General features: G+C 42.0%; 1 protein-coding gene across 2 annotated transcripts in view; it reads left to right on the top strand.

Moving 5' to 3' along the window:
• The window catches only part of LOC107390391 (inactive dipeptidyl peptidase 10), a 44,875-nt gene that overhangs the window by 22,544 nt on the left and 3,936 nt on the right, over positions 1–18,395 (top strand). Inside the window, exons 6-23 of one of the 2 annotated variants that reach the window (XM_015967062.3) lie at positions 3,927–3,979; positions 4,565–4,646; positions 5,058–5,178; positions 7,961–8,115; positions 9,130–9,227; positions 9,378–9,501; positions 9,828–9,869; positions 9,944–10,048; positions 12,711–12,802; positions 13,394–13,441; positions 14,468–14,586; positions 14,666–14,713; positions 14,944–15,042; positions 15,794–15,860; positions 15,954–16,148; positions 16,225–16,279; positions 16,368–16,467; positions 16,551–16,609. In XM_015967062.3, the coding sequence (XP_015822548.1) occupies positions 3,927–3,979; positions 4,565–4,646; positions 5,058–5,178; positions 7,961–8,115; positions 9,130–9,227; positions 9,378–9,501; positions 9,828–9,869; positions 9,944–10,048; positions 12,711–12,802; positions 13,394–13,441; positions 14,468–14,586; positions 14,666–14,713; positions 14,944–15,042; positions 15,794–15,860; positions 15,954–16,148; positions 16,225–16,279; positions 16,368–16,467; positions 16,551–16,609 (1,662 nt within the window). The other variant, XM_015967063.3, reaches the window with a different exon arrangement.

The raw sequence follows: 18,395 nt of genomic DNA, 5'->3' as shown, positions 1-18,395 counted from the left end.
AGTCCAATACAAACTTCTCCAAAAATGCTCTGTAATTGCATCCTGTAGAGCTGTATCTTAAGCAGCTCAAGAGGAGACCAAATGTGTGGAAATGTGGCACCATATATTGTTCTCAGGTGTAGCATCTCATTCCCAAATTCAGCTGTGAGATCCTTGTAATATTTTCTCATCAGTGCCTGGCATGATATCTTCATCTGCTCTTCAGTCATGTCTGTCATGGTTCATGATGTTAAGCTTTGCTGATATGTATTGATATATTAAATACATATGACATGAAATAAACCAGGTTCTCTCTGTGAATGTAATGTACTCTAAATTTTATAATCCCTGCATTATCAGCCAAATTATAAGATTGTCCGTTTTCAAGATCAAATATAAAGAAATTTAAAATAGGCTTAAAATATCTAACCAAGTCAATAACAAACCTCTAACACCAGTGTCATCATGCTATACGAAAAAGAGTGGCAGCTTCACATTCCTGAGATTACCACGAATCCATCGATACCAAGTTTGTCTTGGTCCATGACTGGGAAGGAGCTGAAATATCCACACAGAGTGAACCTGTTTTTACTGCGAGGTCCGCGAAGTAATTGGTGGCGGCCACCCGCGATAATAATTCTGATTAATATATATATATATATATATATATATATATATATATATATATATATATATATTAGTGTTTTCACTGATAACACTAATTAATTTATATTTGATCTTGATGGTGAAACTAAAGGCGTTTAACACTGAACACCTAACATGAATGCAGCTTCTGAGAGCTAGCTAATATCAGCTAAAACTGTGTTCTGCTGCTGCTCACCTTCCTTCTTGAAAAACCTAGTCAATACTTGCTTCTGTTCAATTAACTTTTTCTCCTTCTCCTTCTTTTCTTTTCTTTTCTTTTCTGGAAGCCAGATTTCCCTTTCTTGGGAAAAGACATGACTGACTCTCCTGCCTCCAGCTCTGGCTGTCGGCATCTGCGATGTCTCATTAGCTGTACATGCGGCCGTGCAGCCCCTGGCCGCTGGTGTGGACTAAACCACTTTGCACATTTTTAAGGGGTGATAGATGCCTCAGAGATTATTCAGTTATTATTTTTAAGGCGAAATTGTGTTTCTTAACCTCTTTATCCAGGTAAAGGGAAGTTTATTAAGACATTAAGTAAGTTGGGGGGGAAAAAAACAACAACAATAAAACATTTTTATTCAAAGCTGTCTCAGGGCCCCTCCCTGCAGTGGGCCCTGGGTAAACGGTACCCTTTCCCCCCCCAGTCTGACGCCCCTGGCAGTTATATACTGGTTAATATATTTTTGGGTTCAGTTGCTTTCATGTGGCCTAATGTGAGTCTATTTGGGATCATTGGAATGATCAGCAGCATTTCTTGATGTGACTTTATGGCAGTTGCCCAGGGCATCATCGCAAGGAGGATGGCATTCATTTACTTTTGTTTTATTTGGTATTTTTTCAGTCAGTTTTGGAAATAGTGATCAATTTTGATTAATTCACAGCCTATGTTTAATTACATTTAAAATAAATGTTAACAGATGAGATCAAACAAAACAGATGAGAATTGCCCTTAAGCTGTTTAACTTGGACCAAGCATTTTAGGTCACAGATATAGATGTAGCTTAGGGTCTCTGTCTATACACCTTATAAGACAATTTAGGTGATGGCATGTTGTTTTTCTGCTATTGAACTGTTTTCTAATAATGTTGTGTTAAATAAAGTGAAGGAAGGAGAGAAATAACGTTTCCCTAGCAGTTTTTAAAAATTTCCCCATGTAATCCGATTAATCGATTAATCGTGTCGAGACCCCATCCGATTAATCGATTATCCAAATAATCGTTTGTTGCAGCCCTAATCACAAGATACAGATAAAAATACAGTGAGTACACAGATTGCTGTAAGTAAAACAATAAAACTAGTTAGAAAGATTAAAAGACAGATCATAAAAGAAGGTTTTTAGCCTTGCCTTAAAAACCGCAACAGAGGTGGAGGCCCTTATGCTGAGAGGAAGCTCGTTCCAAAGCTTAGGACTTGCAACAGCAAAGGCCCTATCACCACGTGTCTTTAGGCGCGTTCTTGGGACCGAGAGGAGCATGAGGTTCTCCGAGCGGAGTGACCGTACAGGGGTGTACGGCTGAAGCAGTGACACCAAGTAAGGAGGGGCCAAACCATTTAACATTTTAAAAACCAGTAAGAGTATTTTAAAACGAATCCTTACATCAATGGGCAGCCAGGACAGGAGTTATGTGGTCATACTTGCGCCTGCCCTCTAAAAATCTGGCAGCAGCATTCTGCACCATTTGCAGCCAGGCTATTGGGCCCTTGCTCACACCGAATAAAACAGAGATGCAGTAGTCCAATTGCACCATAATAAAAGCATGGACTACCGTCTCAAGATCATGACGTGACGAAAATGGTTTGATCTTTGCCAACTGATGAGGGTGGAAAAAGGAGGAGGAGATCACTCCATTGATGTGGGTATCAAAACTAAGGGTGCTATCCAGTGTAACACCAAGATTAGTCACCACTGTAGTCAGCTGGCCATTAAATGACCCACAGTCAGTTAGGGAAGAGTCACAATGTCTGCTTGGAGCAAACAATATAGCCTCTGTTTTGTGATCATTTAGGCTCGGAAAATTTTCACTCATCCAGGTCTTGATCTCCCTCAAACAGTTTGTAAGAATAGAAATAAAGAGACCACTTGACATGTTCAGAGGCAGGTACAGCTGACAATCGTCAGCATATAGGTGGAATTGAACTCCAAGCTCATGACAGATGTCACCTAAGGGCAGAATGTAAACAGAAAACAACAGAGGTCCCAATATCGAGCCCTGTGGTACCCCCCAGGGTAGATCAGAGTACTCTGAGGAATAACTTCCCATCCTAGCACACATTTTTCTATTTGTCAGGTATGATTTAAACCATTCCAGGGCTAACCCTGAAATCCCAGCATAATGATGTAGACGGTGAAGTAGCACTTCATGATCTATCGTGTCAAAGGCAGCCGCGAGGTCCAGCAGAAATAACAACACAGAATTACCGCTATCAGTCGCTAGATAAATGTCACTGAGTACTCTAACCAGTGCAGTCTCCATGCTGTGTAGAGCACCCTTCAATTTTGCGTTCCTAGCCAGGGGTGAGAGTGCATAGGGTGTCCCAATTCTCAAGTGCGGAAGTTGACCACGCCCCCATTGCACCCCTACCCTGCACTTCACCCAAGTCTGCAGCGATGCGGACCTCAGGCAAGGGTATTACCCACAAGTCATTGCTGCAGGAGAAAAGGCTCAAGTTCCTTTTCTGAAAATACGCATTTTCTAATGAAATTAGTTAATTTTAGGACAATTAGTTGACGCTCTAAAACCATTAGACAAAGCAGCAATAAATGTAAATTTATTTCAAATAACTGTTTGTTTAAAAGTTGTTAATAAAGGTTTTTGAAAAAGTATCACAGCGGCCAGCATCCCGGCATGCATTGCGGTCGATGACGCAATGCTCCCCGTCTCTATTCTGCTATTATTAACACACTTGTGTACTACGCACTCAAACCCTACTGCACACGTTTTCCAAGTGCACTTTGCTGAAGTCTGCAGGGCGCAGTGCGAGTATTCAGATTGGGCCAATGAACCTCACCTAGATGCCTTGGTCCCGCCCTGGTTGCCAAGGAAATCATTCATCAGGAGCCTCCAAGGCATGTTCCAATGTTCTTCTGAGTGACTTTATGAGTCTGAGGACTCCAAAGCACTTTATTCTGCTGTGAATCATCCATTCACATGCTGATGGTGACACACTGACAGAAACGATTATTGACCTTGTTTGACCACAGCTTTAGCGTGAGCAGGAGCATGTGTGTGATATAAATATTCTGTGTTTTCATGTCTGTGCGACACCCCTCTGTGCATGATATCCTCTACCTCTTTCAGGTCTTTTCTCAGTCCTTCACAGCCTCCTTTGCTATCTACAATGTGGCTAATGGGTAGGTGGAATCGTGAATGCGAATGCATGAGAAGCACCGGGCATGAGCGTTGACATGCAAGCAGATCTGCAGACTGAAAAAAAGGAAAATGAGAATGTCCCCCGAAGTGCGTCTCGTTGAGTGCAAAGTTTGTGTTTCTCTCAGACATGCATTCGTTCATCAGTGTTCTTTCCAGGTTCCATAAACCAACGTGCCGTGAGGTTTGCGCAGTTCTGTACATTCAGTGTCACTGCCTGAGATTCATTTTGAGCTTTATCAGTGGAAAATAAACGTACCTGTGGTGGCTTTGGATGATTACTCTGAGAAATGATGTGGAAACAGATGTCCTGAAGACCTGCAGCATCGAACGTCATCAGACTTACAAGAAATCTGTCTGCTTGAGAAGAATGTTATTATGGGAAAATAGAAAGAAATGTTGCACTCCTGCATGAGCAACCGTCCCATCCCCCTCTCTGCATCTTGCTCTTCACGTCCTGTCACCACGGCTGCTTTCTCAAGGGCAGGGTATGGACAGACTTCAGAGGGTTTAAGGCAGGACGGGCATCCCTGATTGGGGTCATGTCTGAGTTTTTGTGTGTGTTCCAGGGAACTTCTGGAGCTCAACCCCCCTGAAGGGAAGGGATCAGAGCTGCAGTACGCTTCCTGGGGACCACAGGGGAACCAGCTGGTGAGCAAAGCTCTTACAGATTCTTCACCAGATAAATGTATCGCCATCTGCATCAATATGAACTCATCAAAGTGTTGCATTTTGGCACGGTTCTGATCATAAAAGCGGAGCGACAACGTCGTTAGGCACTCCATCTGCGGTGGCTGTGCCTCTGTAATGGGATTGTTTCGTACTGAGATTATTATTCGTCTGCCTCTGCTGTAATTTAATTAGCTTTGCTGCCATGTCAGAGCTCATCTGCACCGCATTAACTGGCGAGAAAAGATGTATTGGCTCTCCCTGGTGTGTGTGCGGGCCAATGATTCATTCGTAGTTGGATGGCATTCGCTGCTTAATTCAGGCAGCTGGCTGTGAAATCTGCAACCTTTCTGTCTCTGACAACTGACGACGTATCTGTGCTCAACGCGCCAGGCCTTCGTGTTTGATGGAGAAATTTACTACAAGCCTGGTGTGATGAGCAAACCTCTCCGTCTGACGTCCACTGACCGGGACCAGAAGATGGTGAACGGACTCTCTGACTGGATATATGAAGGTGAGACGCAGTCCGTCTTTTTGGTGAATTTTTGGCCTGTGCAATTATTAAATTTGTATTTCAAAGCTGATTTCAGTCAATATGCATTTAGTGGTTGTGTTTCAATAAGTCAGCACGGGAGCACAGGTCACATCAAAAATATCAATAATTAATATTAATAATACATGTTATATTGTTGTTGTTGAAAGGCGTGGTTAACTAAAACATTTTTAAATGTTTTTTTCCAATTATTATCCGTCACTCTGAGTTTTTTATACAGGCTGAGCACGAAAATAGTCTCCTACACCAATCTCTTGCATTAGCTTCTGATAGAAAATAGATGGTGAAACTCTAGGATTCGAAAATCTTCACAGATCTACGTCACACTGTGAATTAGCATTCATGGACTCCCATCTTGACCCATGAGAGGGGAGGTTGTTGTTGTTTTTACGTCCAGGAATCAGCAGCTGATGTCTTGGCTGGCCTAAGCTAACTGTTAGCATTAGCAACACCGCCACACAGCACAACTCATTCAGACTTGTGCTTTTTGTGGAAATACAACATCCATGTTATAAGTCAGAGGTTGAGTCACGTTGCTGTTGTTTAATCCAAGGTGAGATGTTCAAATATCAGGAAATAAGACTCCAAATCCTGACGTTCAGCTGTGATGTGGGCAACTTTTAGGTCAGAGAAATGCTGCACATTACATTTCCCCCGCCGAGAATGACATACAAGGCATTCATTCCTACCAGAGACCACTGCAAATATGTTGATTAAATGAGTTGGCCCTTCATATTGCAACACATACACCTCAGAACCAGTTTGGAAATGTTTTCAGTCGGTCACTAACCCCATTGTAGTACAGGTCCTTCTCAAACAATTAGCATATTGTGATGAAGTTCATTATTTTCTGTAATGTACTGATAAACATTAGACTTTCATGTGTATTAGATTCATAACACACAAATGAAGTAGTTCAAGCCTTTTATTGTTTCTAATATTGATGATTTTGGCGTACAGCTCATGAAAACCCAAAATTCCTGTCTCCAAAAAATTTGCATATTTCATCTGACCAATAAAAGTGTTTTAATACAAAAAAGTCAACCTTCAAATAATTATGTTCAGTTATGCACTCAGTACTTGGTCGGGAATCCTTTTGCAGAAATAACTGCTTCAATGAGGCGTGGCATGGAGGCAATCAGCCTGTGGCACTGCTGAGGTGTCATGGAGGCCCAGGATGCTTCGATAGCGGCCTTAAGCTCATCCAGGGTGTTGGGTCTTGCGTCTCAACTTTCTCTTCACAACATCCCACAGATTCTCTATGGGGTTCAGGTCAGAAGAGTTGGCAGTCCAATTGAGCACAGTAATACCATGGTCAGTAATTTACCAGTGATTTTGGAACTGTGAGCAGGTGCCAGGTCGTGCTGAAAAATGAAATCATCTCCATAAAGCTTTTCAGCAGATGGAAGCATGAAGTGCTCCAAATTCTCCTGGTAGCTAGCTGCATTGACCCTGCCCTTGATAAAACAAAGTGGACCAACACCAGCAGCTGACATGGCACCCCATACCATCACTGACTGTGGGTACTTGACACTGGACTTCAGGCATTTTGGCATTTCCCTCTGCCCAGGCTTCCTCCAGACTCTGGCACCTTGATTTCCGAATGACATGCAAAATTTGCTTTCATCTGAAAAAAGTACTTTGGACCACTGAGCAACAGTCCAGTGCTGCCTCTCTGTAGCCCAGGTCAGGCGCTTCTTCCGCTGTTTCTGGTTCAAAAGTGGCTTCACCTGGGGAATGCTGCATCACTAGCCCATGTCCTGCACACGCCTGTACACGGTGGCTCTGGATGTTTCTACTCCAGACTCAGTCCACTGCTTCCGCAGGTCCCCCAAGGTCTGGAATTGGTCCTTCTCCACAATCTTCCTCAGGGTCCGGTCACCTCTTCTCGTTGTGCAGCGTTTTCTGCCACACTTTTTCCTTCCCACAGACTTCCCACTGAGGTGCCTTGATACAGCACTCTGGGAACAGCCTATCGTTCAGAGATTTCTTTCTGTGTCTTACCCTCTTGCTTGAGGGTGTCAATGATGGCCTTCTGGACAGCAGTCAGGTCGGCAGTCTTACCCATGATTGTGGTTTTGAGTAATGAACCAGACTGGGAGTTTTTAAAAGCCTCAGGAATCTTTTGCAGGTGTTTAGAGTTAATTAGTTGATTCAGATGATTAGGTTAATAGCTCGTTTAGAGAACCTTTTCATGATATGCTAATTTTTTGAGATAGGAATTTTGGGTTTTCATGAGCTGTATGCCACAATCATCAATATTAGAAACAATAAAAGACTTGAACTACTTCAGTTGTGTGTAATGAATCTAATATATATGAAAGTCTAATGTTTATCAGTACATTACAGAAAATAATGAACTTCATCACAATATGCTAATTTTTTGAGAAGGACCTGTATAATAGTCAGGTCCCAGTCATAAACCTGTGACTGGAACATACCTGTCAGCACTCCAAACAATAGAAAGAACACCAGCTTCTAATAATTTCCATTGATATCTGTGAAATGTGTTTTTATTTGTGATTTATTTTCAAATGAAGAGCAGCATTCAGCTCACCTGTCTTGCAGAGGTCAGTCATCACCACAGCCGTGGAGATGTGATGCAGGCTTTCTCACTTCGCTACAAGAAAATGTGTTCAAAATTATTCAGTTGATGTTTTTTTATTACTTAGCTTTATTTTTCTTTCATTGTATTGTGGAAGCTATTAGTATTCATTAAAAAAAAACATTTATTCAAAACCAGAGGAGGTGCTTTTGACTTACGCTGCCCACTGGTGGTCCAACGATGGCGCACGGCTGGCATACCTCTGCATCAACAACTCTGCCACACCTGGGATGGAAATACCTCACTTCCTAGGTGGCCTGTATCCCTCCAACATGCTGTTCCCCTACCCAAAGGTAAACACTGCTAGAATGAGTCATCCTAACAGCTCTGGAGTCCTCGTTCAGACTGAGCGATGGTGCTCTTAGCACAACGCTGATGTCAGCATGTAGACTCCCGTAATGACACCGCTGCTGTTTACCAGTCCTGCTGCACGTTCTGACATTTTAAACAGCACAGTTTAGAAACGGGGAATGCTTCTATCTAAATGTTGCTGCAAACAACACACTAACCCATGCTGGGAGAGCAAACTGTAGATTTTGCTAAACTTTCTGGTTTAACTGTTGAAATTTGATGAAGTACAAACCTATCCTGCTTTTTAACAGAGACTAGAAAAAGCACTTTCAGGTAGGGACTCGCAGAGCCCAACTCCCCACCTTCTACTCTGTTTTTCAACCATTAGGTGCCTTTAACTAGGTTGTTGTGGTCATTTTTCCCTATAAAAGGTTGTTTAGAGCTAATCAGGTGGCTAGATGACCACTGGAGCCTGTTTGCTGAGAGCAAAAAGAAACAGCACACACGTTGAGCTGCCTCTTCTCTGCTTTGGATCTTTGAGATGACCCTGCTGTGCTGACAGAGCGGCAAAGGGAACGCTGGGTTTTTCTCCTCAGTAAAGTACATTTCCTAATCTGCTGGACTTTGTTCCTCAATGGAACTAAAAAAATCACAAGATTGGATAAAAGCTTTTAGGTTTTGACAAAGATCATGACAAAAAGGAAAGGTTTTGTTTGTATTTTTGAAAGAACAAACTTTTATTTCAAACAATTAAAGCTAAATTAATCACTTATGATAAAATATGTATTTGAAAGAGTTGTTATTCATATTTTAAAGTCCAAACTTTTTATCTGATACTCGTGGATGCTTCTGTCAGCTTCTATAGCTGCTGTAAAAGTGATGTTTTTTCCCCAAACAGTTCAAATTAGCAGCACAGTAAAGCCAGGAAATAAAGTGGCGTGTCTGAAGTGAACACAGTGAGTGAATAAAAGAATTGTCCGAAAATTATTTGTTAGCTAATCGTTTTTCTTCTGCAGGCTGGCTCTAGCATCCCATCAGTCAGTCTGTTTGTAGTGAATCTGTACGGTCCAGCTCACACTCTGGAGATGCTGCCTCCCGACTCTCTCAGGGCCAGGTACATCTCCATGAATTTTAAATAAACTTCGATGAATGCAGGCGGCACCTGTCACAAATATTTACGCTTTGCAGATGCCTCTTGCTGTCACTGTTTCGGGGTTTTGTGCAGTCCTGTATCCGTGTATCTCTTTCTGCCTTGCTCCTCCAGAGAAAGCTACATCTCCATGGTGACTTGGATCAGCAGCACCCGACTGGCGGTGCGCTGGCTTAACCGGGCCCAGAACCAATCAGTGCTGTGTGTGTGCGAGGCCACCACAGGGGCATGCTCAGAGGTGAGCTGCCTTCACTTCTTCCACATTAGTAATCTGAGCGGCTTTCTGCGACAATATACCGTTTTAATAGAGTTTTGCTTCATTCGCTCAGTTTTGAGAGTTAAAATTGATTTTCTGAAGCTCCCAAATTTGTACTGGCTGAATCCATTAAGAAGGTCGTTTGCTGCATGAGAGGAATTTTTAGTGATTTGCTTCGCTGCCTTTTGGTGTTCCAGGAATCCCCACAGTTTCTAGATCAGTATTTAGCTACGGCGGATGTTTGAGGTCACTTAAAGTGTTGATGGAAAATTTTCTCTGACAGTTTTTCTGCCTGGTGTATTCCACAGAAACACAAAATGACCTTGGACATAATGTTAAACCAGCGACAGGTGTGTGAAGTTTACACCAGTCTGTCAGATTCATCCCTCCATCCTCCCTCTGACTCAGCTCTGTGTGTCCACAGGACGTCCCGTTGTTCACCGCCGACGGCTCTGCCTTTTACACCATTCTGCCCGCAAAGCAAGGAGCTCGAGGAGAGTTTCACCACATCGCTTGTCTCGCCGCTCAGGTCAGTTCAAGGACACCTCGTCTCTAATTTCTGTGTTTCTTCTAAAATTTAAGACCAATTAAACGTATCATCCAATAATATTAGATCAATCTTGACCTTTAGGTCAGCCGCTTGGTGGAACACATTTAAGTCCAAATGAGAAAATATTTATTATTATTATTAATAATATTAATATAGTCATACTTCAATCAGAAAATAATTGATTAGACTAATTTTCTTTCTAAAGTTACAAATCATTAAAATCTTAAGAATTCTCAGAAGCGATATCCTGGAGATGTGTAGGTATTATTTGCACGATTGAGTGGTGGGGACCCAAAAAAGTTAGATTTAAGACTAAAAAACAGATTCAGGAACAAAGATGCAGGACGCACGCGGTGGATGGAACCATAAAAAGAGGTAGCAGGATACAGAAAACACACACAACGATCAGACCATAATCTGAAGAAACTGAGGAGTACATGTGCAGGGAGGAGCCACTAGCAGATGCAGCATTTGGAAAAAATGTAAATGACTGAGGGAAACGATGGGAAGTGACCCGTGAAGGAACATAACTTACATTTCATAAATAAAAATCAAAACTCCACAGATGATGTAATATTTATTAAGTAATTGATTTTAGGCATTTTAATGACATTGGCATAAATGTTAATTATACTACTGAAACTCTTTTCTACATTCATTCCATGCTAGCAGAAACATGTCAGGTAAAAAAAATTATTGTTTTACTAAACTGTGTAAAAAAGGAACAAGAAAATGGATATACCAATGAATTAGTTAATTATGTGGTATTTATATTAACCCTCTGGAGGCAGGCGTTGCAGATTTACAACAGTTAAAACTTACCTACCTGGTTACTCCACATACGTATTTTATGAGCATGTTTTAACTCAGAAGTACCCCTGAAGGACTTGTTGTTTGTCCTTTTATCAAAATTTATTTTGAGCCTGAGAGGGTTAAAAGAAACTGAAAATGTGTTGAAAGAACTTGTCGATTCTGTTTGAACAATCTCCATTTTTTCAGCGTTACTAAAACCAGTCAGCAAAGAGCCGATTTAACCAGAGGGTTTGATTTAAAGGACTAACCCCAAAATTCCACTATCTCCGCTCCGCTCCGGCACGAACGCCGCAGCAAAATCGGTCCCGTTGTAGTCAACCAGAGCTGTTCCACTACTGCGGCCGTGAGGCGCAGTGCGCAGTGTGCCGCCCGCCGTACCGCTATCCGGCAAAAATAGGATCGATTCTATTTTTGCCGGACGCCGGATTACCTCCGCAGTAAATGGACAGAAATCACAACCGCCCAACAGGAAAAGGAGCAAGCACAGCTTCCGTTATTTCGCAATAAATCAATAAACAAAAAGCGTTTTTTGTTTCTTATGCACAGGTCCCGCTCTACAATGGCTCCGCACCGGAGCGGAGCCGTTGTAGAGCGGGTAGCAGTAAAATTTGAGTTCGGAAGCGAGCGGCTGTGGAAGGCGGGGGCGGAGCGGAGGTAGTGGAATTTTGGGGTAATTCCACATTCCGCATAGTGATGCACCAATTTGAAATTTTTGGGCCGATACCGATATCCGACATTAAGATCACTCTCATGACCGATAACCGATTTACTGACATTAATGCTTCTAAAATCAGAAGATTTTGTATAGAATGGAAATTATTAAAGCTGAATTTACGTTATTACGTACACACACCACACACATTTACGGTCCTGAGATGATTTCATTCACTGCTCACATGACTAAACAATTACACATCGCCCCCCTCGCCCTCTGAAACATGCAAACAAATGGAGACAAGATGGGAAAAAATATGGGTTGTTAATATCGGCCCGGTTTTATTTATCGAACCGATACTGATATGTTGAAAAATGACTAACATCGGCCAATGCCGATATTGACACCGATGTATTGTCCATCCCTAATTCCGCATTCAGTTTGCTCTGATGAGAATGCAGCCTTCTGTTACACACTTTCTGTCAGAATTTTATTTCAGAATTTTTTTATTTTTTGCTCTTTTGCTTTAAGTTTGGCCTTTGGGTCGTTGTCCTGCTGAAAATGTCTAAATAATAGTTTGATAATCTTCTTCACACTTTCGACTTGTTTAAAACCTTCAGTGCTGATGGGCCCCACAGCTGGTCTTTCTCGTGTCCATCTCTGCGTTTGTCCATCACACCGTCCTCACACCTGGCTTGTCACAAACCTCATTTTGAGCACGAAGAGAAGGCTTCTTCGTGACTGCCTGATTATAAATCATCAATAACGAGTCTCTGTATCTTTGGCCCACATGCTGATGATAAAGTGGCCGAGGGGTTTTCTATTTTTTGTTAATAAATAAAAGCCACACAACAGGTTTAAATATTTAAATCAAGTCATGTATGAAGCTACTCCTAATCACATGATCACAACCCAAGTTATTGTTAGAAACCTGAAGGAAAAATAATGAAACCATTCTTTACCTGTATGACTCATGCCCAGAGGTATGCTTTATACTTATATATATCTTAAAAAGAAGCAGACGTGATTTAAAGAGATGTCTTTTCTGAACCCCACTAGTGTCAGGATTGGATTTCACATTCTCTGCCTTTCGTTTCGGGTTGCCATCCTCTGACAGAAACTGCTGTATTACTGGACCTATTTTTATTCTGTTGCCTGTTCTTTGCTCCTCAGCCCGCCATCCCCTCTGTCCCTCCTCGCTTCCTGACATCGGAGAGCTGGGACGTCACCTCGCTGTGTGCCTTAGACGAGAAGGCTGGAAAAATGTGTGTGTGTGTGTGTGTGTGTGGTCTTCATGAATTACTTTATAAGCCCACATCTTTTCTTGAACAAACAAGTGACAGAAAAGTTCGATTTCTGTAGTTTATATCACAAAATTACCTTTTTCTGCATGTTTAGTCTCTTCGTGTTTTAATCTCCAGAGAAGTGAATTTAACACTTTAAAGGACTCAGATTAGACGTGAGCAATAAAAGTAACAACACAGAGTTACTGAAGGATTACTTGGGAGAAGCAGATTATTACTTTTTGAACCCACAGGGGGGAACAAAATCCAGCATGGACCAGGTTAAGCCAAAACACCATCTCCTGTAAATCCAGACGGGTGTTTCAGCTTTGCAGCCCTCAGGCTGACACTGCTTTTGCCTGCAGACTAGTGATATTCCTTCTCTGTGCTGGACCGTCCTTATTCGTATAAAAAGCGAGAAACCAACATGTCTGAAACTGTGATGCACTCCAAAACAACTGGATCTGTAACTTCATCGCAGCACTGAGGGGTGTGAATGAGCAGATTCTCATGAATAATTCATATAAAAGGCTGTGCTGGGATTCAGTCATTAACTTTGCGTGTCCTCTTCAGATATTTTCTGAGCACAGAAGAGTCCCGACAGAGCCAGCACCTGTACAGGTACGCCACCTCCCTGAGAACGATTGGTACGCTTTCCCTGATGCAGTGTTTTAGACACACATGCGTGATTAAACACAGATAAAAGACAGATTCATCAACTATTCTCTATTCTCACCGGTTTCACTAAAATGTTGTTTTTGAGCAATTTTCTTGTTGTTTTTTGTAGATTTTGTCTTGATTTAAACCAAAATAGGATTTTTATTACTGATTTATTTTTTAAGCAGCAGGGTGTGAAGGCAAACGCTGTGGGAGAACAATGAGCAGACGCTTCAGTGTGTAAAATATAATTATACTGTTTCTCTTGCATTTAGGGAAGCACGCTGCACCGCAGCTTTGCATTTAAAAGATTTCTGCTCTGGTGGTTTTTGCAGATCCAAACACCAAAACAAGGTCTAAAGTCGTTTAGAGTCTCGATGATGTCTGTTTGAGGCTCAGCTAGAGGACAATCGTTTGCTTTCTAGCACAGAACACAAAGTAGGGTGCAACATTACTCGACTGTAACTAATGAAACTGTGTTTTGCTTCCACATATTTACTAATTCTGTAAAGCAGAATCTGGAGAAGAAATCGGCTTCCCTTTAAAAGCCTGGTCTGCTCTGATTGGTCGGCTCTAGTGGACCGATCCGACTCCGCCAACCAATCCGCTTCAGCTATGATCAGAATCAGAATAAATGCTTTTACCTAAAAATTAAAATAAAACAAATTTTCTCTCAATTTGACATCTGGTACTCATAAAGACGACTTATATTAAATCAACTTTACACGTTTTCAGAACATAACCATAAGAAGAACACAGCAGAGGGGTTTGAGGTGTAAAACTGACCTGAGAAGGAACATTTGACGAACTAAAACAACGGCGTCCATGTTTGACCTCTCTGAACTTTTGCCTCTGCGTGGTCAAAAATCTGTGATGTCACTTTAATTATGTAACAGGATTTGTCCATTTATTGAATTTGTCCCGCGACCCTGCATGGATAAGCGGGTATAGACAATGGATGGATATTTAATTTGTTGTGTTTTACTTCAGTGTGGACCTGAAAGGAGTGTCCCGGCCTCGTTGTATCTCATGTAATCTCATTGATGGATGTAGCTTCTTCAAAGCTGTTTTCAGCCCCAATATAACTCACTTCATCCTCTACTGTTTGGGTAAAACACACACACACACACGATGAAGCTAAAATAACTTGTTTGGTTTTACATTGTTGTTATTTAAACATTCCTGCAGGCCCAGGGATCCCTAAGGTGTCGGTTCACAGCACCAAGGACCCCTCCAGTGAGTCCCGTCTGCATGTGTGACTGCGGCAGCAGCAGCATTACTGTAGGACAAGCTGCTGACTGCTGCAGTTCCTCCTGGTGGCCTGCAGAGGGAGATATTTTAGAGCAGACCTAAGCTGTGCAGCTTGTCAATAGTGCCATCTATGTGTGACTCTAACTTAGAGCCCAGAGAGAAGCTGATGCACTAATGTTTTAAAGGAAAGCCTAACACTGGTGTGCCTTGTGTAGGATATGTGATCATGGAGGACAACAGCCCTCTGGCTAAAGCCCTGGAGGACAAGAGGCTCCCTGAGACTCTGTTCAGGACAGTCCAGGCGGACAACCATGGTACATGGAGCTGCATTTTTTTGATGCTGTTGTTGATGAGACTAAAACTTGGGTGTATGAAGTTTTCCTCAGTTTTCTTGCTGCTCATTCAAAATCATGCACTAACACCTTCAGTCCAATTGCGTCTACCTGACCAACATAATCAGAATACACACTCGGGAGTGTTTTCAGCAGTTAGAAACTCTGATTTATGCATTTGTGACATGGTCCTGCACAGACTGCTGCTCCCCTGATTAAATCCAGGCTCATCTTATCTACAGTTAGTCTGAAACGCTGCAGGACTTATCACCAAGACCTTCTCCTGGCTTCCTGAAAGATTCCAGATTCATTACAAACTCAATCCACCTTGACCATGAAATGCTAAACAAAACAGGCTCCTGCTAACATCAGGGAAGTTTTCATCCCTAGTTCCTCAAGGTCTTGTAGCTGCTCCTCGGTCTCCTGACATGTGAGGACTTGGTGTTCTCTGTTCACGGTCCCAGCCTGTGGAGCTGTACTCCTCTAGAAGTCAGACTTATCGCTGGGGTGCAGCAGAACCTGTTTTCTTGATGCTTTAATGTTTAGCGCTTCAGTTTTAGGTCCAACTGATTTTAAAACGTTTCTTCTTTGTTTGGCTTTATATGTTATTTAAATGTGTAATTTTTTGTCTGAAAAAAACATCAATGGTTATGTTTCCTGTCCAAGAATTTAGATAGTATAAGTGCTAAGTACAGAGAAGGTGAGAGCCTGAGTATTTTTAATTTTCTAACAGATCTGCACCTGAAGCTCTCGCTACCCCAGGGCTACGAGGCCAACCTGCTCCCACTCCTCATCATTGTGTAAGTCTCCCCCCAAAGCCTGTTTCACTCACCGGTTTCTAACCTATAGCTTTCATCGCCACGCTCGCTTGTCCCGTTTGTCTCGATGGCCAGGGACGGCACCCCCGGGAGTCAGTCTGTGACAGAGGAATTCTCCCTCAACTGGCCTCAGGTCCTCTGCAGCACACACAACGTGGCTCTGGCCTGGGTGGACGGCAGGACCGGGGTGGGGCGGGGACAGAAGACCGTCGCCGTTGATCCACGGAAGCTTGGCTCGCTGAGGGTCAAGGATTATCTTGGAGTTGTGGAGTCAGTACGAGCTAACGGCTACATGCTGCTACAAACCTCAAACATGCTTACCTAAAGGACTCTCATCCTTCCGCAGGTTGTTGATGCGACTTCCATACATCGATGATCGAAGGATAGCCCTCTATGGAAAGGTTACTCCAGCTTTAGATGTAAAAACTTAACTCCCTCGAGTTTGAATCCTCACACACCCTTAGATCTTTTTCTGGTTTCTCTTCGCAGGCGTTTGGAGGTTATTTAACTCTCAAAATGTTGGCTGCTACAAACCAGCTGTTTCAGTGCACGGCAGCTGTTGCACCAATAACAGATTTCAGGCTGTACAGTGAGTTTAGATCATGCTACTACTGAATGTTTGCCGTTTATGTGCGTTGAAGCTCAAAAACTTTCTTCTTCTTCTCTTTTCAGGTGCTGCCTTTTCAGAAAGGTACTTTGGACTCCCAGCAAAGGAGGAGCATGCTTACTCGGTGAGCCTCTAAAGCCAGTGCTCACAGTTAAAATAGTCAACTAGCTTCGTTTATAAGCTCAGAGCAGACGTTTATTCAGTTGGAATATATTCCCTAAAGGCTAAAGTATATTAATGCTGTAATAAAACTTTTTTCTTAAAGGTTAGAAAGCTCTTAAGGTTTCTTCTGGGCCTCAGCTTGCAAAGCTGTTGACTATATTTTATAGATCTTAGAGATGCATAACATTTCATTCATGCAAAAAAAAAAAAATAAATTGCACCAAACAGTAGATCTCTCTCTGGTCGCTTTACACAGGAGCTGCTACAAAAGCATTTATTCCACACCATATAACCGAACGCCATTTCACATCAGTCTGCAGAAATATTAAACCAATCAGTAACAAGATTATGCAAATTCACCTCTAATGCTCATATCAAGGTCAGAAACCCTGATCTCACCAGCCCATCTGCAGATTCTTACAGGAATTTTAACCATTTCAAAGTGTTATAACTGCTGTCTTACCTGTTGTAGATGGCTCCCTGAAAATCCTCTATTCAGAGAAATAGAGTTCACTTCCTTTAGAAGTCAGTCATGTTTAAAATAGTTGTGTGTGGGATCAAGATGCTTCGTGGAAAAGAAACGAACACAAACAAAAATTTCAGTTGAAAATAAATTGCATATAGTAAACTAAAGGACATGTTTTTTTATCAGTAAAATAAAATATGGTACAATGAAATAAAAATCACAGAAAATTCTGAGGTCAAATTGGGGACTATTAAAGAGACAGAGGATTAAATTTATCCTATCAAGTTTAAAGTTGAAAGTTAAAGAATTACAGAAAAATTATGAGTGTAAATAGCTAAGGCGGCTGATTAAATACACATTTTGTGTAAAATTGAGAAGAACAGCCTGTCTGTCACTCAAACTGATGCAGGTAGTTGTTTCCTCTGTGCCCTGGCAGCCAGGGGCCAGGATACCCCCGTAACCAGAAAACTCGTCCCTCTGAAACCTAAGTCCTCAATCAGGGTGATGTGGAACCAGGGGTGTGTCCAGGGAGTAGTCTGGGATAGCACATGCCACCCTTGAAATCAGATTGGCCACCCCAGGTGCCACCCTGCTGAGTCCCACTGACACTAACTTCGCATTGTCCACAAAAAGCTTGGGGTTATAGAAGAAGAAGAAGAAAATATCATTTCTATAGCGCCTCTCAAGATAAAAATCACGAGGCGCTTCACAAAAACAAAAACAAAAAATATAAAAATTGTAAAAATATAAAAAGGCATTTCGAAAATGTTTAAAATATATTTAAAATGAGCAAGAATAAGCAATTGCGATTTAAAAGAAAAAATGTTAAGAAAGAGAGAGACTGAATAGGAAAGAGGGAAATCAGTGGATATAAAACCCAAAACAACAGTAGGTTGGAGCATACACCTTTAACATTGGTTTCCAGCAACAGGCCTACAGAACATTTCTGTATTGTTTGTATTTATCATTAATTTTTTCATATTGACATAAATGGTATTTGGAATCCTGGTCCTAGTCCCACTCCACTCCATTTGGTGGAGGTAATGCACCAAGAATAAACATATATAAATAAATATATCATTTAGCTCCATTGGCGGTTCTCAGTCGTGGGGCGGGGTTCTACCTGAACAATGAACGGCGTGACGTACTCACCGCAACCGATGTCGGTAAACAAGGTAGTCTGCTGTTGAAGGAAAAATGCATCCTTTTTCTAAATTAAGAACTTCAATATGTCTATTTGCTCTTGATATGAATAAAGCTGTGATCGGCCCATCATTGTGGA

The sequence above is a fragment of the Nothobranchius furzeri genome, chromosome 15 (assembly GCF_043380555.1).
Source record: "Nothobranchius furzeri strain GRZ-AD chromosome 15, NfurGRZ-RIMD1, whole genome shotgun sequence".
In the NCBI taxonomy this organism is placed as follows: domain Eukaryota; kingdom Metazoa; phylum Chordata; class Actinopteri; order Cyprinodontiformes; family Nothobranchiidae; genus Nothobranchius; species Nothobranchius furzeri.
Note: the sequence above shows the minus strand (reverse complement) of the source record. Positions and strands in the feature narration are given on the sequence as shown.